At 40.0% G+C, this 27,434-nt stretch overlaps 1 protein-coding gene across 1 annotated transcript in view; it reads right to left on the bottom strand.

The window, feature by feature from the left end:
* The window catches only part of KCNU1 (potassium calcium-activated channel subfamily U member 1), a 177,541-nt gene that overhangs the window by 13,654 nt on the left and 136,453 nt on the right, over nucleotides 1-27,434 (bottom strand). Inside the window, 5 exon segments of the mRNA XM_035003825.1 lie at nucleotides 6,088-6,148; nucleotides 6,570-6,608; nucleotides 18,663-18,827; nucleotides 20,223-20,447; nucleotides 23,639-23,735. Coding sequence (XP_034859716.1) covers nucleotides 6,088-6,148; nucleotides 6,570-6,608; nucleotides 18,663-18,827; nucleotides 20,223-20,447; nucleotides 23,639-23,735 — 587 coding nt within the window.

The following is a 27,434-nucleotide window of genomic DNA, read 5'->3' on the forward strand; positions in this document are numbered from 1 at the left end:
TATATCCTTGCACCCCAGGCCCAGGTCCTCCAAACAAGTGTCCCCAATGTCACCTTTATATAATTTATCTTTCAAACCAGGACACTTTTGTAAGTAAAAGGGGATACTCTCAATAACTGCACGGGGAAAACAGGCATAAATGGGAACACATGATCACCCCAGTTACAGACATTTTTCATAATACTATGCCATAGATACCCTAGTATTTATTTGGGTTTTTAGAGTTATCTAGGTCCAGAATGAGTTAAAGTAGTACCTCTCAAAAATTTAATGTGCATATGAATCTCCTGGGCATCTTGTTACAGATGTTACAGATTGTTACAGATTCTGATTCATTGGGTCTAGGGGTGAGAATGGGATTCTAGGTGTCCAACAAGCTTCCAGATGCTGCTGATTCATGGACTACACTCTGAGTAGCCGGGATTAGAGAATCCTTCTAACTGGGGCTCATGTAGCAGTAGCCAAAGTAACCATTAGCATGTCTCTATTTGCCCCAGGCTGCAACTCAGATCCCTGGAGGAAGCATCTGAAGGGAATGCAACTGGTCATTGTTGGGAATACAAACGGAAGCACTGACTGCCTTTGTTCCAAGACTATTGTTTCAAAAATGTTTAAGTAGAAAATAGCATTGGAAGATAAAGATAATATCTCCCACCAGAGCAAAGGGAATCATGCTTACTGCCCATTATAAAAGATTCTGGTTCCTGAAGCCTGGGGTTCTTCTCCTATAAAGCAATTCATGGTGGGTACAGGTATCATTTGGCCCTTTTCATGTCACCCTGTGGGAACAAGGCCTTGGGCAAGCAGCACAAAACTGATGATACTTTGGCTATGGCCATTGCTTTGAGTGATAAACTGTTCTTTATCTTTGACCCAGTGGTCTTGTGTCTTCTGTCAGGGTCCATGAAACTGTGGCAGGTTACCTTGTTGGTTTGCAAGTAACATAAGGTCTTACTTACATCTTTCACAGTTCTTGACAGTCATATTACAGATCAAACCAAATCTACCTGGCATACGATGCAGAATACATTCCTAACTAAGATTGGATTGTTCTTTAATTCTTTAAATTATTCCTTGTCTATATAAAAGGTGAGCAATGCATGATAATATCAACCCACATTTTTTACACACATGTATTTTTTTCTCCTTGCATTGCCAACCCTCGACACACTCACATACCCCAGGAACCCTTGTCCAAATCTTCCTGTGTCATCTTAAACTATTGGCCTCTACTTTGCTAGACATTTTCCTGCATGCCATGGTACATTCTGTACCAAAGTGCTGGCAGTCAGACTTGCAGCTCTCATGTCATCGTGACCCTTTCCAGCCAGCCAAAGAACAAAAACTGAGTGAGCTGACAGGTGCTTTGTTAGACTAATTTAACAAGGGCTGCCTGGTGCCAGCAAGTCTTTAGTTGAAGCAAGCTCTGAGTCCCTGGAGAGTGACCAGATGTACTTTGGGATCAGTGAGAAGCTGGCTGGCCCCTCGTGACCACTCCAACTTACATCACAGTCTTCTAATCAATGTCCTCAGTGTATATACACCTTGGGTTAAACATGGTTCAAAAGGATAGAAAAATAAAAATAAAATACAAATAAAAACTGTGGCTGTGGGGGAGGAGCAAGATGGTGGAGGAGTAGGAGACCTAAATTTCATCTGGTCCCAGGAATTCAGCTAGATAGGGATCAACCTATTCTGAACACATATGAACTCAACAGGAGATCAAAGAAAAGAATAGTAACAACTCTCTGAACAGAAAAGCGACCACCTTCTGGAAGGTAGGACATGCGGAGAAGTGAATCTGAGGCAATATTCGGGAAGATAGATGGCGGGGGAAGGGCCTCCATCAGCCACTACTGGCAAGTGATAGAGCTGTGGAGCACAAAATCAGAACTTTTAGAAGTTGGCTACGCTGAGGGACGTCGCTCCAGTGGCTAAGCGGGGGGGTGGAACACTCACTGGGACAGTGTGGTCTCAGGACCCTCAGGGTCACAAAAAGACTGGGGGTGCCTGAGTGCGGCAGAGTTCCCAGGTATCAGAGCGGGGAAGCCGGCTGCAGAGACAGAGCCAAGGAGTGGGCTCTCAGCTTGGGGTTGCCATAAACCATGATCCGCGGCACAGTCGGGCCACTGCTCTTCCAGCAGGGACCCAACAAGTGGCCAACGCCAAAGAAATACAAACAATTATAAGAACATATTATGAGCAACTATATGCCAGCAAATTAGACAATCTGGAAGAAATGGATGCATTCCTAGAGATGTATCAACTACCAAAACTGAACCAGGAAGAAATAGAAAACCTGAACAGACCTATAACCACTAAGGAAATTGAAGCAGTAATCAAAAATCTCCCAACAAACAAAAGCACAGGGCCAGCCAGCTTCCCAGGGGAATTCTACCAAACATTTAAAGAAGAATTAATACCTATTCTTCTGAAACTGTTCCAAAAAATAGAAATGGAACGAATACTTCCAAACTCATTTTATGAGGCCAGCATTACCTTTATCCCAAAACCAGACAAAGACCCCATCAAAAAGGCGAATTACAGGCCAATATCCTTGATGAACCTGGATGCAAAAATTCTCACCAAAACACTAGCCATTAGGATCCAACAGTACATTAAAAGGATTATTCACCATGACCAAGTGGGATTTATCCCTGGGCTGCAAGGTTGGTTCAACATCCGCAAATCAATCAATGTGATACAATACATTAACAAAAGAAAGAACAAGAATCATATGATCCTCTCAATAGATGCAGAAAAAGCTTTTGACAAAGTACAGCATCCTTTCTTGATCAAAATTCTTCAGAGTATAGGGATAGAGGGTACATACCTCAAGATCATAAAAGCCATCTATGAAAACCCACAGAGAATATCATTCTCAATGGGGAAAAACTGAGAGCTTTCACCCTAAGGTCAGGAACACAGCAGGGATGTCCACTATCACCACTGCTATTCAACATAGTACTAGAAGTCCTAGCCATGGCAATCAGACAACAAAAAGAAATAAAAGGCATCCAAATCAGCAAAGAAGAAGTCAAACTCTCACTCTTTGCAGATGATATGATACTTTATGTGGAAAACCCAAAAGACTCCACCCCAGAACTCCTAGAACTCATACAAGAATTCAGTAAAGTGGCAGGATAGAAAATCAATGCACAGAAATCAGTGGCATTCCTAAACCCCAACAACAAGACAGAAGAAAGAGAAATTAAGAAGTCGATCCCATTTACAATTGCACCCAAAACCTTAAGATATCTATGAATAAATCTAACCAAAGAGGCAAAGAATCTGTACTCAGAAAACTATAAAATACTCATGAAAGAAATTGAGGAAGACACAAAGAAATGGAAAAACAGTCCATGCTCGTGGATTGGAAGAACAAATATTGTGAAGATGTCAATGCTACCTAGAGCAATCTACACATTTATTGCAGTCCCTATCAAAATACCATCAAGTTTTTTCAATGAAATGGAACAAATAATCCTAAAATTTGTATGGCTCCAGAAAAGACCCCAAATAGCCAGAGGAATGTTGAAAAAGAAAAGCAAATCTGGTGGCATCACAATTCCTGACTTCAAGCTCTATTACAAAGCTGTAATCATTAAGACAGAATGGTACTGGCACAAAAACAGACACATAGATCAATGGAACAGAATAGAGAGCCCAGAAATAGATGCTATGGTCTACTGACTCTATGGTCAACTAATCTTTGACAAAGCAGGAAAGAATGTCCAATGGAAAAAAGATAGTCTCTTCAACAAATGGTGTTGGGAAAATTGGCCAGCGACATGCAGAAGAATGAAACTGGACCATTTCCTTACACCATACACAAAAATAGACTCCAAATCGTTGAAAGACCTAAATGTGAGACAGGAGTCCATCAAAATCCTAAAGGAGAACACAGGCAGCAACCTTTTCGACCTCAGCTGCAGCAACTTATTCCTAGAAACATTGCCAAAGGCAAGGAAAGCAAGGGCAAAAATGAACTATCGGGACTTCATCAAGATAAATAGCTTTTGCACAGCAAAAGAAACAGTCAACAAAACCAAAAGACAACCGACAGAATGGGAGAAGATATTTGCCAATGACATATCAGATAAATGGCTAGTATCCAAAATCTATAAAGAACTTTTTAAACTCAACACCCAAAGAACAAATGATCCAATCAAGAAATGGGCAGAAGACATGAACAGACATTTTTCCAAAGAAGACATCCAAATGGCCAACAGACATATGAAAAAGTGCTCCACATAACTCAGCATCAGGGAAATCCAAATCAAAACCTTAATGAGATACCACCTCACACCAGTCAGAATGGCTAAAATTAACAAGTCAGGAAACGACAGATGTTGGCAGGGATGTGAAGGAAGGGGAACCCTCCTACACTGTTGGTGGGAATGCAAGCTGGTGCAGCCACTCTGGAAAACAGTATGGAGGTTCCTCAAAAAGTTGAAAATAGAGCTCCCATACAATCCAGCAATTGCACTACTGGGTATTTATCTCAAAGATACAAATGTAGTGATCCAAAAGGGTACGTGCACCCCGATGTTTATAGCAGCAATGTCCACCATAGCCAAACTATGGAAAGCCAAGATGTCCATCTACAGATGAATGGATAAAGAAGATGTGGTATATATATACAATGGAATATAGTATGCAGCCATAAAAGGAATGAAATCTTGACATTTGCAAAGACGTGGATGGAACTGGAGGCTATTATGCTGAGCGAAATATGTCAATCAGAGAAAGACATGTATCATATGATGTCACATATGAGGAATTCTTAATCTCAGGAAACAAACTGAGGGTTGCTGGAGTGGTGGGGGGTGGGAGGGAGGGGGTGGCTGGGCAATAGACATTGGGGAGGGTATGTGCTATGGTGAGCGCTGTGAACTGTGTAAGACTGTTGAATCACAGACCTGTACCTCTGAAACAATTAATACATTACATGTTATATGTTAAAAAAAAAAGAAGAAGAAGATAGCAGGAAGGGAAAATGAAGGAGGGGAAATCAGAGGGGTAGATGAACCATGAGAGCCTATGGACTCTGAGAAACAAACTGAGGGTTCCAGAGGGGAGGGGGGTGGACGGGATGGGTTAGCCTGGTGATGGGTATTAAAGAGGGCATGTACTGAATGGAGCACTGGCTGTTATATGCAGACAATGAATCATGGAACACTACATCAAAAAACTATGATATAATGTATGGTGATTAACATAACATAAAAAAAAAACAAAACTGTGGCTAACAACTTTAGGTTCTAATCTGTGTTAAAGACAACATTCCCCTCTTTCATGTCTTCCCCTTTTTTCATCAATTATTGTCAGTATTAAATCCCAGTGTGTTCCCTCTTATCTCCCAGACATATCCCCAAATGCACACAGGCACCTTCCCTGCCTTCCCCAAGCTTCTTTCTACTCCCAGAGCTCCTCACTAGGAAAGTCTCATATATGTGCATTTTCCATAAGGTGTTGGTGAGAGATAACAGCTTATTCTGGTATTTCTGCATGGAGTGTTTCCATTTTAGAAGAGCACCACTCAGGGGCAGGATTAAGATGACACAAGGGAGACAACTAGGACTCAAAATTTAAGGACCCCAGGAGTGGGTGCCTCCTTAACATCTGCATCCTGCATGCCTCATTTGCGTCACCCTAATCCCAGTCCTGGTATCACTACAGGAAAGGAAGCTGCCTGATATAATGTCCCACAATGGATAGGTAGGTGAGTATAGGGAGATCCTTCCTAGCCAACCTCAAACTCATGCCCCACCCCCCACCCCCCGCTGGAGACTTCCTCCAAACAAGAATGAGCCAGTTCCTGGTCTCACTTTCCTGATAACTGAACAAGAGGAGAAGGCAGGTGTTATTCCTGCACCATGACACTCAGATATAACAGGCTCTGCTTGATGATGTCACTAGTTAGATAAAAGCCCAAAGTAATGTCCAGTCAAACACTTAATGTTTCTCTGGGCCCCATTCTGATTCCTCAGTCCTTTGACTATGGATTCTAAAAAGAACCTTGGGACATCAATTATGGATGACAAAGATTTCTCCCTTGCATTCTGTCCTTGAAACACAACTTACTCAGTTCGGTGAGGATGGGGATTCTTCGGTATTTTGATTTCCCAGAATATCTGCCAAAGTGCTCTGAAGTCCCTTCTGTGAACACAGACAACAACAAAGAAGAAAAGAGATGGATACATGCAAACAAAGTGACTTACAAAACTTGGCAAGGATGGAGAAGCACACCATGTAACTTGGTGCTTCATCTTAACAAAGTTACTCTCATGTCCAAATCCTTGGTTTTTTTCTATATTTAGGGGAAACATTGGGTCCTCCTCAGATCTCCTTTTGAGAAGTGGTGTGTGTGTGTATTTTAAATGCACTTCAAATGAACTACAAAAAAGACAAAGCTCACCCTGGTTGCTTATTGACCACATTAGTAAAATATGATTATTCTCTGTGGAGTGGTAGTGCTGGATGATGGCCCAGGCAGGCTGTGCCTGAATCCACATTCATTTGCTTGCAAAACTTTCAGGAAACCACGAATAAATAGGTGGGGCTGCTCCACCAGTGCTTTTGGAGACACTACAACTAGTTTCTGACTCTTAGTGCTCTCAGCCTTTTGGAGATGCTCTCTGGGTATTCAGGTGCCCATGTGGCACTGCTCATGTCTTTCTTCTTCCACAGAATTGGCTGCCTCCCATCCCTGGTTGTCCTGCCTCAATCCTGAATGCCTTGGAAGTTCCTTAAAGATGGGCAGGGTGTCACTTAGAGCCTCTGAGCTTTGCTTTCAGTTTACAGACAGATTTCCCTCCTGTGTGAGGAGGTGAAGCCCTTCACTCTCCTCTGTGAGCCTTGACTCCACAAGACAGTGATGCACAGAACCAGCCTGAAACACAGTGCTACCATGCAGGGAACCATGGACAGGTTCAAAACCAGGCAGAACACCAGAGTTTTGGTCTCTAAGCCAAACTAAAAAAATGTAAAGAATGAAAAGGGAAGAGAGAAATGGAGAGCTAGGGTCCATTTAAAAAAGAAACACACACATAATGATCTCATCAGAAGTGATGCTTTAAAACTGTTGGTTACCTTTCTTGAGCCTTTCTGAGAATACTATGTAACAGGGACATGCTACTGTGAAAGGTAAAAATTCTACTTAAAATTCCCTGCTGCCTTAGAAGAGGGTCTGCTGTTTACTGAGCCAGGCACATGGGAGGGGACAGAGTGAAATGGGGAGTGAATGGAGATGAGCATGGTGGTAAGATAGGCTGACAGACAAAGGAGGGCTGCTGAGACAGGGACAGGGGAAAAGAAATGACCCAGAAGGTTATTTTTTTCAGAGGGAATGTTATATACTATAATATTTACCAGATTTTCCATCTCCGCAAGACATTCAGTAAAAGAGGCACTTCTTACTAATGCAGAGTAGAACTGAATATATTTCTGAGAGTCACTAAAATTTGGAGTCATGCTTCAAGGTGGATTTGGGGTAAAACCTGATGCACCACAGGAAGCTCCCAACCTATTTGGTTTATAGTTAGAAGTGGCAAGTGTCTTAGGAATTTAGTAAATGCTGCAACTTTAGGTAGGGAGATGGAAGACCAGAGGGCTAACCTTGTTCACACAGCTATTTAAGAGGAAGGCTCATAGTTTGGCTCGAGATCAGATATCCTAACTCATTGGTAAATCTTAGTTGTGATGGGACCTGAATACCTTCCAACTGTTTTTCCTAAAAAAATGTCTCTGGGATTTCCATAATGCAAGAAGATTGGGGGAACTAAGATTTACTTTATTCTCAGAACTGTGTAAGATGCTTTCTCTGTTCTATGCACATTTCCTTCCTTCTTCCTTCTGCCAAAATTTAAAGAAAGTCTTCTCCATGCCAGGACTGTGAAGAGTCCCTGTCCCAGTGGCATCCTATGTGATGCAAATATAAAATAATTTCAGTGATGAGTATTGTGGAAAAACCTAACTTTGAGGGACCAGTGATTGATGAGGGAAGGTGACTTTAGATAGGATCTGAAAAGAGTCCTCTCTGATGTTGGAATGGAGTCCTGAGTGGTGACAAGCTACCCAGGCAGAGGGAATAGGATGAGGGATCCAAGGAAGGAAAGAGCCAGTATAAACAGGATGAAGTAGGAGAAAATTCAAACTCTCTACTGGCCTGCAAGACCCTATGTTATTTTCCTATAATTGTCATGGGTCACATTATAGGGTTTAAAGTAGGGAACTGACATTATTTACTAATATTTATAGATGATCCCTCTGGCTGCTGTGAGCAGTAGAAACTATAGAGAGATCACAATTTTACTACAGTCATATCAAATCTGTGAATTCAGTGTATATAGTCAGATACTTCAATCTCAAATGTTCTTATTGGGTACAGACACATGTATAACAGTTGAAACAATTGCTTTGGATACCAGCTGAAGGACGGCAACTGAATTTCTGCCTTAATTCTATCTTGTCTTGTAGAGCAATGGTTAATTTGAATATGTGTCAGATCATAGCCTGAGTATATTTTACTAATGTCAATATTTTTGCTACCTGGTAGTACATAGTATTATACCTGAAATCTTCCAGTCTGGCAGGGTGTTATTACAAAAAATTGCTTAATTGTAGATTACTACTGTACATTTAAATTTCAGTAGCATATTAAGTTGTCAGACTTAATTACCATTATATGTTTAGATTATGCCACAGATTATTTAGTTCAGTACCTAGGTTTGCCAACCTGTTCTCCTTGTGACGAGACAGGGCAGCAATTAGAGTGTCACTGGAAAACCTAAAGTTTCCCATGGAAATGTCCAGGAGGGCTGGCATTCTTACAGATCTTTCAGAGAGTCCTCACTCTGCTGTTCCCAACCCCCAACATCCCTCGGTGAATCACTGTATGGAATAGCTTTGGTGGTCCAAGATGGCCTTCATATATGTTTGCCATGACTTCATCTTTCCCATGAAGATGTGGGAAAGCCCACTGATCCCACAAACGTCTCACCAGATATGCAAGGGCAAGGTTTCTGATCTTGATATGATTAACATTTGGGGCCCAAAAGTTTGTTTGTTTGAAACTATGTGGGGCTGTCCTGTGCATTGTAGGATGTTTACCAATATCTCTGACCTCTACTCACTAGCTGCCAATAGTATCCCCTCAAGTTGTGACAACCAAAACTGTCTCCAGACATTGTCAGATGACCTCTGGGGGCAAAACTGTTCCTGATTGATAACCATTATCCTAGAGGAAGGGAAAGTGAACTGTCCATTGGCTAATCTTATGTTGGTACTCAGCATGCAAGATGTTCTCTGCCTCCTAGAAGAATTTCACAATCCTTTATACTGTCAATTCTTGGAGGCATGTACTCCCATTTCCACCTCTTAAGGATGGTACAAGAGTAGTATTAATATGAAATGGGAAGAATGGTTAAGAGAACAAAACAGGCTTCTCTGAGGATTGGGAATTTCTGTATATAAACTCCAGGCAGATTCCTATAATGCCAGAGTCATTAATGAAATTTCTGAGTAATGATCCTTTGTTTTTCACAAGTTCATAATGTGACTTTACTGATGCTATGGTGCCAGACAAGCAGACTCCATGACCTTTGTTGGGTGGCACAGTAGAGCCTGACTGGATCTGCATTTCCTGGTTACACAAATGGGTATGATGACATCCATAAAAAAAATGGTGCAAGGCCTACACAATACATTTTTCTCTAAACTTTTGCTTTTATCTTTGGGGATAGCACCTACTCATTCTTCATAATGATTGAAATACTTTGATATTCCTTCATTTTTTCTGCCTCCTTTCCAAATCTTTTTCCCCCTCACCTTTACCTCCTTTTACCAATTCATCTTTCTCCTTTGAGGGCAACCTTTTAACCTGTAAGAGAGTACAGGGCACATCATACAAGAACAACATTGTTTTGTTGAATTAATAAATAAGTTAAAGGATGAAAATTACTAGATATAAAAGAAACCAGAATTAAATTCACAGGTTTCTATCTTTCTAGCCTATGTAAGATGTGAAACTTAAGTAAAACTAATCATAGGAAGGACAAGTCACCCAGATGATTAACTAGATGGCCGATGTCAGTTTATCCCAGGCTATGTTATGCGGGCATTTTCATTTGCATATTGATGATATTGCCTTTAAAGTGAATACTTCTTCTCTGTCCAATCATAGAAAGTTGTAAGCGTGGTGTACTCACATACACACCTACTCACGCATATACCACACACACATCTTGTGTAAATCTGAGTGAGCCTATTTGCTAAGCTAAGGATTTATGTGCAGAACACAACAGCATTTTTAGATTTGTTTAGTAGTGATATGGCTCATACCTCCTTAGTCTGGATTTTCATGGCACTCTGCTATTCATAAAGTGCTTTGTTATTAGTCTGCTTTGCAAAACACCCTGAAGCTCTGGGTGCCAACTGGGCTTTTGTTGCTTAGGAAGGGTGTCTCAAGTAGCTGGCTCAGTTCACCTACCAAAGATTAGGCTAGATTACTCACTTACTCCTTTGGTCCAAGAACCTTCTATTTTCCCACCTAGCAACAGTGACCTGGGAGTCAGAGAGAGCTCTTTTGGTTTCCTAATTTGATTCATGAACATTTTTATCCACAACCATAATCATGAAAGCCTCGCAATTTCTGTGATGTCTGACCACTCCAAGTTCCATGCACAGTGGAACAGCTGTGCTCAGCAGCTGCATGGCTAGAGGACTGAGTTCCTGATCCTGAGTATCAACATCCCCAAGGGAAATGGCTGGATGGAGGGGACCCCAACAATGATTTACTTTTATTTTTGAGTTGAAAATCTGTTTTAGATACAGAAAATTCTTCACTAATAGTTACTTTCATATTAGGTTGAATGTCTAGTAGTCAATTTTAGAAATAGATTAATAGATAAGCCTTTTCCTATTTGGAGGGGAGAAGGGAAACCACAATTTTTAGTGGGAATTTACTTCAAACACTTGGGTACAGTGAAATGTTGGGAACTCCTCAAGAGTCCAGCTTACTGGATCATTTGCTTCAATTCATTAGGTAGGTGGTAAGCATCTAAGTGACCATAATTGTACTAGGCACTAAGAGGAATACAAAGGAGGAAAAAACTTGATCCCCATCCTGAATAGATCCTGCTTCTTACCATCTCTTTCCAATCTGAAGCTACAGTATGACATCTTTAGTCTATGGAAGTCAGAAGAGACCTTAGCGATAGTCTTCTAAAGTTCATAAATTGAAAGCATCTTGAAAGAGTAAAAGAGGGGAGGAGCAAGATGGCAGAGGAGTAGGAGACCTACATTTCATCTGGTCCCAGGAATTCAGCTAGATAGGGATCAAACCATTCAGAACACCTACGAACTCAACAGGAGATCAAAGAAAAGAATAGTAGCAACTCTCTGAATAGAAAAGCGACATTTTCTGGAAGGTAGGACATGTGGAGAAGTGAATCTGAGGCAATATTCAGGAAGATAGATGGTGGTGGGGAGGGAGCCTCTGTCAGCCGCTACCGGCAGATGATAGAGCAGCGGAGCACAAAATCAGAACTTTTAGAAGTCTGCTCTGCTGAGGGATGTCGCTCCAGTGGCTAAGCAAGGGTGGAACCCTCACAGGGACAGTGTGGTCTCAGGACCCTCAGGGTCACAGAAAGACCAGGGGTGTCTGAGTGCGGCAGAGCTCCCAGGTATTGGAGCAGTGAAGCCAGCTGCAGAGACAGAGCCAAGGAGTGGGCCCTCAGCTCGGGTTGCCATAAACCGTGATCCGTCGCACAGTCGGGCCACTGCTCTTCCAGCAGGGACCGAACAAGTGGCAGATCCGGGGAGACTCTCCTTCTCCCCAGGAGAATTGGTGTTGGAGTGCACTGCAGGAATCTGCTGGGTTTGGAGACTCCAAACAGGGTCATGTGCCAGAGATAGAAACACTTGGTCACAGGTCAGGTGAGCACGGAATGCGGCCGGAGCCTGGGGACACAGGAGTGATTGACTGCTGTTCTCTGGGGGGCACTGAGGAGTGGGGCCCTGAGTTCTCGGCTCCTCCAGGGTGGTGACTGAGAGGCTGCCATTTTCACTCTCATCCTCCAAAGCTATATGGAAAGCTTGCAGGGAACAAAAGCTCCCAAGAGCAAACCTGAGCAGATTACTTAGCCCAGCCCCCAGCAAGGGTGGGGAAATTCCACCTCTGGCAAAGACATTTGAGAACCATGGCAACAGGCCCCTCCCCCAGAAGATCTGCAAGAACAGCCAACCAAGACCAAGTTTACCAATCAATGAGAATGGCAGAACTCCAGCATTAGGGGAATACAGCACATAGAATTCATGGCTTTTTTTCTGCTGATTCTTTAGTCTCTCAAAATTAATTTTTTTAATTTTCTTTTTTTTCTTCTTCTATTTTTCTTTTGAATTTTTCTTTTTCCCTTTTTCAACCAACATCTTACCAATCCCCTTTTTAAAAATCTTTTTTATTTTTCATTTTTAGAGTCATATTCTATCCCTTCATAGTAGTTAACCCTATTTTTGGTATATATATATATATATGTTGTTCTCTCTTCAAAATTTTGAAATACAGTTTCTTCTAACAGACCAAAATATACCCTAAATCTCTAGTGTATGGCTTTGTTCTAGTCTCCTGCCTGATCACATTCTCTCCCTTTTTTATTTTAATTTCTTTTCTTTTTTCAACCAACTTCTTATCAATTCCTTTTATAAAATCTTTTATAATTTTCATCTTTACAATCATTCCATCCCTTCACCATATTTACCCTTATTTTTGTACATATATAAGTTTTTCTTTCTTTAAAATTTTGGAAGGCAGTTTCCTCTAACAGACCAAAGTATGCCCAAAATCTAGTGTGTGGCACTGATCTATTCACCAGCCTGATCATGTTTGATCATATTCTTTTTTTTTTCTTTTTTCTTTCTTTCCCCTTCTTTTCCCCTGGTTTCAGGTCTCTTCTGACTTGTTTAGTGTATATTTTTCTGGGGTCATTGTTACCCTGTTAGCATTTTGTTTTCTCATTCATCTGTTCTCCTCTGGACAAAATGACAAAATGGAAAAACTCACCTCAGAAAAAAAGAACAAGAGGCAGTACCGACTGCCAGGGACGTAATCAATATGGACATTAGTAAGATGTCAGAACTAGAGTTCAGAATGACAATTATAAAGATACTAGCTGGGCTTGAAAAAAGCATGGACGATAATAGAGAAACCCTTTCTGGAGAAATAAAAGAACTAAAGTCTAACCAAGTCAAAATCAAAAAGGCTATTAATGAGGTGCAATCAAAAATGGAGGCTCTAACTGCTAGGACAAATGAGGCAGAAGAGAGAATTAGTGATATAGAAGACCAAATGATGGAGAAAAAGGAAGCTGAGAAAAAGAGAGATAAACAACTACTGGATCATGAGGGCAGAATTCGAGAGATAAGTGATACCATAAGAACAAACAGTATTAGAATAATTGGGATCCCAGAAGAAGACAGAGAGAGGGGGGCAGAAAGTATATTGGAACAAATTATAGCAGAGAACTTCCCTAATTTGGGGAAGGAAACAGGCATCAAAATCCAGGAAGCACAGAGAACCTCCCCCAAAATCAATAAAAATGGGTCAACATCCCGACATCTAATAGTAAAACTTTCGAGTCTCAGAGACAAAGAGAAAATCCTGAAAGTAGCTCGGGACAAGAGGTCTGTAACCTACAATGTTAGAAACATTAGATTGGCAACAGACCTATCCACAGAGACCTGGCAAGCCAGAAAGGACTGGCATGATATATTCAGAGCACTAAATGAGAAAAATATGCAGCCAAGAATACTCTATCCAGCTGGGCTGTCACTGAAAATAGAAGGACAAATAAAAAACTTCCAGGACAAACAAAAACTAAAGGAATTTGGATACACGAAACCAGCCCTACAAGAAATATTGAAAGGGGTCCTCTAAGTAAAGAGAGAGCCTAAAAGCAACATAGACCAGAAAGGAACACAGACAATATACAGTAACAGTAACCTTACCAGCAATACAATGGCACTAAATTCATATCTTTCAATAGTTACCCTGAATGTAAATGGGCTAAATGCTCCAATCAAAAGACACAGGCTATCAGACTGGATTAAAAAACAAGACCCATCGATATCTGTCTGCAAGAGACTCATTTTAGACCCAAAGACACCCCCAGATTGAAAGTGAGGGGGTGGAAAACCATTTACCATGCTAATGGACACCAAAAGAAAGCTGGGGTGGCAATCCTTATGTCAGACAAATTAGATTTTAAACCAAAGACTATAATAAGACATGAGGAAGGACACTATATCCTACTTAAAGGGTCTATCCAACAAGGAGATCTAACAATTGTAAATATCTATGCCCCTAACATGGGAGCAGCCGATTATATAAGGCAATTAATAACAAAAGCAAAGAAACACATTGACAACAATACAATAGTAGTGGGGGACTTTAACACTGAAATGGACAGATCATCCAAACAAAAGATCAACAAGGAAATAAAGACTTTAAATGACACACTGGACCAAGTGGACTTCATAGATATATTCAGAACATTCCATCCTAAAGCAACAGAATACACATTCTTCTCTAGTGTCCATGGAACATTCTCCAGAATAGATCACATCCTAGGTCACAAATCAGGTCTCAACCGGTACCAAAAGATTGGAATCATTCCCTGAATATTTTCAGACCACAGTGCTTTGAAACTAGAACTCAATCACAAGAGGAAAGTCAGAAAGAACTGAAATACATGGAGGCTAAAGAGCATCCTACTAAAGAATGAATGGGTCAACCAGGAAATTAAAGACGAATTAAAATAATTCATAGAAACAAATGAAAATGAAAACATAAGTGCAAAATCTCTGGGATGCAGCAAAGGGGGTCCTAGGAGGAAAGTATTTAGCAATACAAGCCTTTCTTAAGAAACAAGAAAGGTCTCAAATACACAACCTAACCCTACACCTAAAGGAGGTGGAGAAAGAACAGCAAATAAAGCCTAAACCCAGCAGGAGATGAGAAATAATAAAGATCAGAGCAGAAATCAATGAAATAGAAACCAAAAGAACAGTAGAACAGATCAACGAAACTAGGAGTTGGTTCTTTGAAAGAATAAGATTGATAAACCTCTGGCCAGACTTATCAAAAAGTAAAGAGAAATGACACAAATAAATAAAATCATGAATGAAAGAGAGATCACGACCAACACCAAAGAAATGCAAACAATTATAAGAACATATTATGAGCAACTATATGCCAGCAAATTAGATAATCTGGAAGAAATGGATGCATTCCTAGAGATGTACCAACGACCAAAACTGAACCAGGAAGAAATAGAAAACTACTAAGGAAATTGAAGCAGTAATCAAAAATCTCCGAACAAACAAAAGCACAGGGCCAGCCAGCTTCCCAGGGGAATTCTACCAAACATTTAAAGAAGAATTAATACCTATTCTTCTGAAACTGTTTCAAAAAATAGAAATGGAAGGAAAACTTCCAAACACATTTTATGAGGCCAGCATTAACTTGATCCCCAAATCAGACAAAGACCCCACCAAAAAGGAGAATTACAGACCAATATCCCTGATGAACATGGATGCAAAAATCTCACCAAAGTACTAGCCAATAGGATCCAACAGTACATTAAAAGGATTATTCACCACGACCAAATGGGATTTATCCCTGGGCTGCAAGGTTGGTTCAACAGCCGCAAATCAATCAATGTGATACAATACATTAATAAAAGAAAGAACAAGAACCACATGATCCTCTCAATAGATGTAGAAAAAGCATTTGACAAAGTACAGCATCCTTTCGTGATCAAAACTCTTCAGAGTATAGGGATAGAGGGTACATACCTCAAGATCATAAAAGCCATCTATGAAAACCCACAGAGAATATCATTCTCAATGGGGAAAACTGAAAGCTTTCCCCTAAGGTCAGGAACACAGCAGGGATGTCCACTATCACCACTGCTATTCAACATAGTACTAGAAGTCCTAGCCACGGCAATCAGACAACAAAAAGAAATAAAAGGCATCCAAATCAGCAAAGAAGAAGTCAAACTCTCACTCTTTGCAGATGATATGATACTTTATGTGGAAAACCAAAAGACTCCACCCCAAAACTGCTAGAACTCATACAGGAATTCAGTAAAGTGGCAGGATAGAAAATCAATGCACAGAAATCAGTGGCATTCCTATACACCAACAATAAGACAGAAGAAAGAGAAATTAAGGAGTCAATCCCATTTACATCTGCACGCAAACCCATAAGATACCTAGGAATAAATCTAACCAAGGAGGCAAAGAATCTGTACTCAGAAAACTATAAAATACTCATGGAAGAAATTGAGGAAGACACAAAGAAATGGAAAAACATTCCAGGCTCATGGATTGGAAGAACAAATATTGTGAAGATGTCAATGCTACCTAGAGCAATCTACACATTTATTGCAATCCCTATCAAAATACCCTCAGGTTTTTTCTATGAAATGGACCAAATAATCCTAAAATTTGTATGGAACCAGAAAAGACCCTGAATAGCCAGAAGAATGTTGAAAAAGAAAAGCAAAGCTGCTGGCATCACAATTCCTGACTTCAAGCCCTATTACAAAGCTGTAATCATCAAGACAGTATGGTACTGGCATAAAAACAGACACATAGATCAATGGAACAGAATAGAGTCCAGAAATGGACCCTCAACTCTATGGTCAACTAATCTTTGACAAAGCAGGAAAGAATGTCCAATGGAAAAAAGATAATCTCTTCAACATATGGTGTTGGGAAAATTGGACAGCCACATGCAGAAGGATATAACTGGACCATTTCCTTACACTACACACAAAAATAAACTCAAAATGGATGAAAGACCTAATGTGAGACAGGAGTCCATCAAAATCCTAAAGGAGAACATAGGCAGCAACCTCTTCGACCTCAGTCGCAGCAACTTCTTCCTGGAAACATAGCCAAAGGAAAGGGAAACAAGGGTAAAAATGAAATATCGGGACTTCATCAAGATAAAAAAAACTTTTGCACAGCAAAGGAAACAGTCAACAAAACCAAACGACAACTGACAGAATGGGAGAAGATATTTGCAAATGACATATCAGATAAAGGGCTAGTATCCAAAATCTATAAAGAACTTCTCCACTCAATACCCAAAGAACAAATGATCCAATCATGAAATGGGCAGAAGACATGAACAGATATTTTTCCAAAGAAGACATCCAAACGGCCAACAGACACATGAAAAAGTGCTCCACATACTCAGCATCAGGGAAATCCAAATCAAAACCTCAATGAGATACCCCCTCACACCAGTCAGAATGGCAAAAATTAACACGTCAGGAAATGACAGATGTTGGCGGGGATGCGGAGAAAGGGGAATCTTCCTACACCATTGGTGGGAATGCAAGCTTGCATAGCCACTCTGGAAAACAGTATGCAGGTTCCTCAAAATAGAGCTACCCTATGACCCAGTAATCGCTCTACTGGGTATTTAACCCAAAGACAGAAATGTAGTGATCCGAAGGGGTACGTGCACCCCAATGTTTATAGCAGCAATGTCCACAATAGCCAAACTATGGAAAGAGCCAAGATGTCCATCAACAGATGAATGGATAAAGAAGATGTGGCATATATATACAATGGAATATTATGCAGCCATCAGAAAAAACCAAAATCTTGCCATTTGCAACGACATGGATTGAACTAGAGTATATAATGAGTGAAACACGTCAATCAGAGAAAGACATGTATCATATGATGTCACTGATATGAGGAATTCTTAATCTCAGGAAACAAACTGAGGGTTGCTGGAGTGGATGGGGTGGCTGGGTGATAGACATTGGGGAGGGTATATACTATGGTTAGCACTGTGAATTGTGTAAGACTGATTAATCACCTGTACCTCTGAAACAAATAATACATTATATGTTAAAAAAAGAGAGAGAGAGAAGATAGTAGGAAGGGTAAAATAAGGAGGGAAGTCAGAGGGGGAGACGAACCATGAGAGACTACGGACTCTGAGAAAGAAACTGAGGGTCCTAGAGGGGAGGGGGTGGGGGAAAGTGTTAGTCTGGTGATGTGTATTGAAGAGGGCACGTATTGAATGGAGCACTGGGTGTTATATGCAAACAATGAATCATGGAACACTACATCAAAAACTAATGATGTAATGTATGGTGATTAACATAACATAAAAAAATAAAATAAAAAAAAGAGTAAGAGAGAATTATACTTCATTCTCTCAAACATTAAACTAGGAATAGTAGTGGAGCATCTCTAAGATATAATGAGAATTGATACTACTACTACTAAATATTATTAATTATAATAATATGCCAATTTCTATCTTATCTAATATTTAATTAATAACAAAAACAGCACTTAAAATTCAGTGGGAAAACTGTTACATGCATTCCATTTAGGAGATGGAAATTATTTTTCATTTGACTTAGGATTACCAAGGACTTAACTCTCTGCTACTTCTATTACAGAATTCTCAGAGTTGGAAGAGGTCTTCGACGATAACTGATCCAACCTCTCCTCCTCCCCATGATCAAAGTACTTCAGAGATGAGTTAATTCTCTTTTCTTATTCCATTCTCTCTAAACTCCTCCTATCAGGGAGTTGTTCTTACGTGATTCTTCAGGTGTCTGGGCAGAGCAGCTAATCCTCAGTGATCCAATGTTGAGGGTGGCCATGATGGTCTCTGTGTCTACCAGAGCTGGGTTGCTTGATGCCTTGGATGAGGAGGATAAGACAGCACACATGGAACATTCCTCTATGTTGGCTGCATGGAGGTCTTCAGGAAAGAGTGCAGATCCCTAATGAGAGAAAACCCAATAGAGGAGGGACTTCTCAGGTGGAGGGATTTTATATAATGGCTCATGGTGATGCCTTTTGTGGGATGCAATTTTTGAGCCAAAGCCTCTCCAGCCTTCACTGAATTGGTTTTAAGACTTAGTTACCTGATATCTGAACACATTTAGCCTCATTGATCATTAATATCTTTGTGAGACTGAATTTCACAGACCCTACCTGAGAGCAAGTCTGGATGAGCCAAAGGAGGGTAAAGAGGGAGGAGCCTACATCCATTCAGATGATTCAAGTGGGAGAAGTAAAGTAGGGATAACAGTAGGGGTAACAAGAAACATTCAGAGAAAGGGGAAGTAATGGATCTAAAGGCAAATTTTGCATCCCTACAGTTTTGCTTGCAGCTGACCTTTTCTGTACCCTCTGGATTAACTAGCATAGTGGTGGTTGCTTCTTTCCCAATTTGGTGGAGAAATAGGGATAGATCTGGTTCTGTCTTCAGGTAGCTTAGATATGAATACCAGTAATTCCTAACACTAGCTGGATCTAGAGATTTGTGGTCCTTTTCCTTTTTTCCTTTCTATGGCCTAAAGTAAGGGTACAGTGCAGAGAACTTTATGGTAGCTTTTTAAAGAAGCAAATGAAATTTGTTCCTTGAGAGAACCATTTTTGAAATTTGAACAATATTATATATTGTCAGCATTATTTCATGAAAAAATTACATGGTTTGGGTGCATTTCACACTGCACATACTTTTTTTTTTTTTAATCCAGGGAAATAGTGGCATACAATTGCATACCGGTGTATAAATGTTCAGAGCAAATACAATTACAACTACAATGCCACATATGCATAATGGATCCATTCCTCAGAAATGTAAACCTAATTCCTCTTTCTCATACATCTATCAAGGACTATGTGGCATTATATATTCCATAAAAGATGCGTCTTCAGAAAAGATGAGAAAGTCAGAGCACAAAGGCTAGCTAGTATCAGTTTAGCTGTGGACATTAAGTTAGAATCAGATTCAGAAATGTAGAGAAACTCTTATTTATATAAAGACCATAAAATATGATTATAAACATAAAACATAAAATGTAGTGGCTCCTGGGCATAAACTCTGGAGCCACAATGTCTAGATTTAAATCTTTGTTCTGCTACTTACCTGCTGTGTAAACTTGGACAGGTTACCTACTCTCTCCATGCCCAAAGTCCAACACCTTTAAAATCTACCCCATAGGATTATTTTGAGGGTTAAATGAGTTAATATATGTAAAATGCTTAGAATAGTTTTTATTACCTGTAAGCACTATACAACTACAAGCTACTATTTTATTATTCATTAATGCTAGTACCATTAGTGTTGCCATCATTATAAATATCACTATCTCTAATGTGACACTTACAGGTAGAATGTATATCCGGGGAAAATTCCGGAGAAATAGCCATTCTCTCTTCAGGTAATCCAGAGACCCAATGAACACAATGTCTTTCAGCTCCGGCCGTGTATAGCTGCTAGCTCTCAAGGGCATTACAAAATTCCGAAGCCCCATCAATGTTGAGGTAGCATCTCCAAAGACACATGCTACTACATGGTTCCGAAACTCATGTTTTGACTTGTCCATTCGTTTCTAAGCATAAGCATGCCAGAGTCTGGTCAGTTTTAGAAACAAGCTGAGAGTCTCTCAAAGAGGGCTCTGTCCCCTCATCCCAAATCTTCCAGGTACATCCATAGGAGGACTTTCATAAGGATAATGAAATTCTGCAAATTGCTCATAAAATGGAATTTACCTACCATGAGGCAACTATACTTTTTATCTTTTTGTGGAGTTCCTTCTTATTCCACTTTTTAAAGTCTTTTATTAGCATGGAGTGCCTCAATTAAAACTCAGATTAGTGTCATTCCTCAAGGTGTGAAACCATAGAACCAAACGGGGAGCACATCTTTTATTTTCATTATGTGGTTTTGGCCTTGTATGCACTATAGTAAGATTCAATGAAAAACTAAAACATTACAAATTCCATTGCTAAATGTATGTCTTCTACTGAGCCCTGAAAATCGCATAAAGTTGTACAACATGTTGCAGTTTTTGGTGGATTTTCATACATATGAAAATACCTATTAGTTTGGAACATACGAAATTGCCTTTTTATGGGTCAAAAATGGTTGAGTATTGGTAACTTCATATGGTTCAACCTAATATACCAAACTCACTCAACAGATGCTTTCCAGAGTTGAGGAAATTCATTATGCAAAGTGCAGAAAAGAAATGAAAAGGTCACAAAAATTCCATTTGAACCCAAATATTTAAACATGTCACATACTACCATCAGCATCACTGATTGTTAACATTTTCTCTGTATCTCCAAGTAGTACCTCCAAATAATCATATACATGAAAAATATTTAAATGAGCTTTTCCCCACATTCACAGAGACTTTTAAGAGTGATAATTGTAACTTAAAAAAAAGAGAGACATGATATTCCTGTAGGAAATTCATTTCAAGCTTTTGATTTCTTTCAGGGAATGAGTCAGTGTCTTCTCTTGTGGCTCTGGAATGGGCTAGAAAGAGCACTGGATCTGGAGGAAGACTTGATTCTGTATTCTGTTGTATGACAAGCTAGTTTACCCTCTGACACTCAATTTCTTTAAGTTTGAATGGTTTAAAAAATAAAAGCTAATTCTGCTGTGGAAATGAAATAATATAGTGGAAGTACAGTGCTCAACTCATTAGCTCTTGTTCAATACCTGTTAATCAACTCTGAATCTTTTGAGTTCCTAGAGTTTCAGAGGAGGACTCTTGGAAGCTGGTAGAGAACAGGTTAAATGCATATAGAAGCACTTCATACATGAGTGTGGTCTATATTCCTCAGCACATGAAGACTCAGAATACTTCAAATGGATATATCATCCTGCCCTATGCCCATATTTAGCTGGGTTAAATGACAAGCTTCTGTGAAACAGGGGGTGATAAAACCTAACAAGATAAATAAGTAACATCTGACATCTCCACAATTAGTTTGTCAAATTAGCATATACTAGAAAATACTCTCTTTTCAAAGGGAATTGCCCTGTGAGGGGAAATAAAGCTACTTGTCTGGAGAGCCTTCCTGGAGAGTGATGTGAATCTTAACCAAATCTATTAAATAATTGTCTCTAGCTAATCCGATTAGTTTTAACTTGAATAATGAAGCCTCTAACGGTATTTAATGTAACATGCCTGAAGTCCAATGATTGCTCTTCTGAGTAGAACTAAACAATTAGAAACAAGATACATGGCAGAGTGCATTAATGGGCACAGCCAGAGAGGCAATTTCTCCAAGAAACTGTGGCACAAAACTGTCTCCCAATTGAGAAAGATAGTGACTTTTGGAGGAAGGGGAGGATGCACTATTTGTTCAAAGTAACTTAAATCGACCACTTCCATTTGACCCTTTTGCAAATGAAACCAAATTCAAAGCCTCCCTGAATTCTGCAATATGGACATTTCTCCTCTATGGTCACACGTTTCAAAGCCTTTAGAATTTCTTAAACTAGAAGCCCTTCTAAACTTATCAAAAGACTCAGTTGGTGTTCTAAACTATATTCCATATCAAGTATCATAAAGGAGATATCTGTCATAGCAACCTGTCTGTGTGCTCAAAAAATATGGTATAATAAAACATCTGCTATTTCAATTTCTTCGTCTCTTGGATGCCTCCATCTGCAACCAACTTCTCAACCTTTCTAACAATTTCCCTCCCACTGAAAACATGTTTAGCTTCCTGCTCAATGGAGTTTATTTTGCTTAGTTTAGAAGAAGACATAATTGCTAAAGTGGTGAATTTCAGCAGCAACCCTAATAGTTTTCTAGTTGATATGACAGTTCTGACAATTTTATGCTTCTGATCAAATGATTGATCATGCTTTTACAAAAATTGGAACATATTCTGTCAGGACATTGGTACCAAGCCACAAGGATTGTGTGTGTGTGAGTGTGTGTGTGTAACAGGAAAAAAAGTGAACTGAACTACTTTGGGAAAGCAAGAAAAAGATATAATTATCAATTAGTCATAGTTGAAAAAATTATATAGGGTTCATACAACAAACAATCACTTTGATTATATTTACCAACTACTGCTTGCAAAGTAAACCACTGAGATCATGCTTGAGTTGCTAACTCTGGAAAATGAGAATAGATGTGGACCTGGAAAGCAGGTGTCAGAGCCTGGATTAGGATATAGACTTTTTACATCTTGGTTGCTGGCATTTCAGTAAATTGAGTTAGTTATTTTCCTTGAGAGAACAGAGACAGAGACAGGATTCTAATATCTATTAGGATTCACCCATGTTATGCATCTAGGAGATCCATTCTTGACTAATGCGTTAGGTATAAGTACAGCCAGCTCTAAGAGAAACCACTACAGAAAATCCAAACTTTAAACCAATAATTAGGAAAATATTTCTTTAAAAAAAGGAAAGGCTTTAGAGTTCTTGTAAATAGTTTCCCTGGTGCATTTAAATTAATTAGATTTACTAGCAAAACAGCAATGTGTCAGGAGAACATTATTCTAAATAACTGACTCAGCTAAACTGTGAAAGGTGGGGGGGAAGAAGGACTTGAACAATCTGATCTAATTGTTTCAAATCCCAGCATATTACCTACATGGTCTTTGTCAAATGTCATATCTGTTACCCTGCATACCATTCAGGCTGGTGATGAATGTGTTTTTCCTTTGAAATTCACAAAGAGAAATGGCAGGTGCTTATAACTAGTGTAAGGACGTTATTTACCCTAGGTGTAGGTTTATCTTATTTGAAATTTGGTGCAAGATCACCTACCAGAATCACACTGTCCAAAGGGATTGCTCTGCACCAGTGAAACATACCACTGCTATCAAGCTGGTCAGAATCTTGTACTGTTTCATACAGAAAAGTCCTAAGTAGGGAGAAAGGAGAGTTAGCTGAGAACATTTGTGACACTGGTGTGACAAAGCTAAGATGTCAAACTCAACAGAACCTTGAGCCCAAAGCACAGAATAACACAAAGATAATAACCTTGGGTCTGTGAGACTCCAGAATAAAGACTCCAGAAGGACACCAAGAGCTGAGCGTATCCAGCTGAAAACATACTAAGCACTTTGTGTGTGTGCGTGCGTGCATGCACACGTGTGCACATGCATGTGTGTGCATTTAGCAGATACATCAAGCTCTCCTTTTACCTTACATTATATGTGCCTTGAAGGTAGTTATTTTTGCTCTTGATTTTGCTACTGTGGTGAGGCTACTATTGTTTGGGAGAAATCATGGGAGGTGTTTTGGGCACCTGAAGATAGAATTTAAAAGGCTGTGAGATTGAGTCATGAATGGTATCTCTCTCCTTGGCCTGTTTTCCTCCCCTCTCCTTTCCATATTGTTTTGTATGAGTTCCTGTTGAAACATCCTTCCTTATTATACGTGTTTTGTATTCTTTACAGCTTCCATCACTGGCCTGCATTTAACTAAACTCTGCTCTAATCTTGGTTTAAGTCTTGGCAAAGCCCTCCATGTGATCACCCCACACAGCAGTTGGGCACAATGCTAGTCATGTAATATATTCAACCACCCAAAGGGTTAGATAATCTTTGGGAAAAATCCCATTGTATCTGAAGGAATGCAGATTTGCTCAATAGAGAAGAGAGGAAACCCTTCTAGAAGCACAGAAAGTTTAGAGTTTGGACCTATTTGAATCAGGAGAATCAAGGCTTAATCTGTAGAAACAACCTCAAAATTCCAGGGGCTGAACATAACACAGGTTCCCACCCTACATATATTCCTCAGGTGAACAGTTGTCTGTGTTCCACACAGCCACTCAGAGTGGTACAGAGGCTGTACCATCTTAGAGTCACACACCTAGAAAATGCATCCTCCTTAGTCATTAAGGCAAGGGAAGAGAAAGGGACTGGAGAAACAAGCCTGGGCTTTTAACTGCCATGGCCCAAAGTGACACACATTTTTGATCACATGCCATTGACCAGAACTAGTCACATGCCTCCTGCTAACTTTATGGGGGTTGAGGAACATGGGAAGTGACTGAAATACTTAGTGACCATTTCAGTCTCTACCAGACTTTAAAGACCACTCCTTGTTTTATGGATAAAAGTCAAAGAGCTAACAAATGGTAAAGCTGCCATTTGAATGGAATGCTGAGGTTGAGATTACTGATGCTCAGAAGATCCAAATTTCCTTTACTTCTTTAGCAGATGGGCAGCCAGATGGGGCCACATGACTAGTTCTGACCAACGAAATGGGAGAAGTGATGGCTGATGTAGGGACAAGCTCCCATGTGATTCTTCAGGCTCACTCCTGCCTGCTGTAGTGATGACCAGCCTGAGAACATGAGTGCCTACATACAGCAGAGTGCCTTGGCCTCAGTGACCTGTGCTGGATATGTAACGTGAAAAAGAAAGACACCTTTGTTGCGCTAAGTCACTGAGATTTCATGGTTGTTACCACAGCATACATCCATCCTATTCTGACAGAAATGCCTATTCTAAAAAACATGTTGCATGGAATATTAGTAACTGGAGAGTTGTGAGGAAATGCTTTCTGCAGTCAAATAAAGTTTGAGAAAAATGTCCCCTCTTTGAGATTCACACTGCATTTTAGTGTTATGAAAGGTTCAAAAAAGTCGTACAAAAAAAAAAAATCCTTTCAAGTTTATATAATCCAGTGTTTTACACTTATTTGACCACACACATTTACCATCTACTTATTCATTTATTTATTTAAAAATATCCTTGAAACACCTTTTGGGACATACTGCACAGTGTCACACTGTAGGTTCAGCTGTGGTAAACAGTACGTTATGACAGCACTCTCCTGCGAGATTTTACTATACATCCTGGGAGAAATACAACATATTGTGCTCTGTGCTGCAGGGTGAGGGTTTTTGTTTTTTTTCTGTGAATTAATACAGTTTGTTATTCAACACCTGGCCCAAAGACTCAGACTCTAAGATAATATCAAGCAATTTTGATCTCTTTAACCTAGTCAGTTTCTAAATTACTATCTTAAGTCATAATTTTCCAGACAAAGGAACTTAAGATGGTCAGCTTAGAAGTGTCAGACTTAAAGTAATGGGATAGAGAGAGGACCCAGAGAAGCTGACATGGGAGAAGAGTTTGGAAAATTAAGAGCTTATTGCTAATGAGATTGGCCAAGGCCAAGATGCAATCCTTCGTATTCTTCCCCATTGATGACCTCCCTGGAAACTTAGTGGATTCTAGTCATTTACCTGGCTAGAAGATGTTGCAATGTAAGCCTCAAGGTCAGTTTGACCAAAATGGGTTACCTTATTCTTTCAAATTAACATGCCTTTTGGTGGTTTAAATATCCTTAACTCTGCAGCTCCAACCCCAAATTCTAAGAGCCACACAGGCTCTTTTAATGATACTACTTAGGACGGTGGTGATGGCTTTAGGCCAAGCTGGTTAAAGAAACCCACCAGGGAACACACCTAAGACCAGAGTCTGTTTTTGATTTTTATCAGGATCTGAAGAACTGGCTATGTTACTCCTTCATAGAATCTATTTTTCTCTCCACTTGTAGCTTCCTAGACACTGTCCCTCAGATGTTGATATAATATAACCAAGTTACCTGCAGGGAGGTGGCTTCCTGCTCCCCACCCTTGGCACCCAAATCTACGACAACTGCTACTATTTTTCTTCTGGTCACTTTCTTCAGCCTTTTTACTTTTCCCCTCCTTCTCCCTCTTCCTGCCCCCTCCTCCATCCCCATAATAAATGAAGACTCCTGGTCTGATAATTAAATGCCCTTTTGGCAAATGGAAAATGATCTTCTCTCAAGCACATTTTAGTTTGACTTGGAATACCAAATCAATCACTATACACTCTTCTATCATAATAAAAGCATGATCTATGTACACAAGCTGTCACAGACAACATCTTTCTTCATTCTAATGTTATGGAAAACAGATATGCCTTAGAGGAAACACCTGTTGGAGACCTGCATAAAAGAAAAGGCTGGAGGAGCCCCACTTCATCATAAAGGCATCCATCTGGTGTCCTTGCCAAGCAAAACCTGATGCAACTTATTTCACCATCCCTTAACTATAGCTCCCTTCTGCCATATGCCTTGCAAATGACATGATCCTTGCAGAAATATACCTTCCTAAAGAGAATAATACATCATCTGTGGGAATGTGTGGCACTGGCAGTCTTATTAACTAGGAAATGAAGATTAGAACATAAAGGCTGATGCTATTGGGGGAAAAAAGAGCCACAGAACAGCATCCAGGTCATCCAAGGCAAAAAGGAAAAGCCACATCCTAACCATAGGCAAAAGCCTCTTGGGTGAGGGACCTTTCTGGGTAGGAGAGGCTAGCAAGCAATATGGGAGGAGTTACCTGAGAAGGCCCTCAGCAGGACATATTTGGGATGAGGGCAGGGGAGTTCACTGGTCACAAGATAGGCTTCTCCCTGCTCAAGCAAAGTAGGATACTTCTACCTTGGTGTATCCAGGAGGCATCAAATCCTGACATGTCCTCAGAGTTAGGTCTCTGACTGCCATATTTAGAGGCTGACAGGTCTAGTGTGCTGGGTGAGAACAGTTTTTATAGCCAGTCCACTTGTGGATG

Source organism: Mirounga leonina, unplaced genomic scaffold, assembly GCF_011800145.1.
Source record: "Mirounga leonina isolate KUSES-001 unplaced genomic scaffold, KU_Mleo_1.0 Mir_128, whole genome shotgun sequence".
NCBI lineage: Eukaryota > Metazoa > Chordata > Mammalia > Carnivora > Phocidae > Mirounga > Mirounga leonina.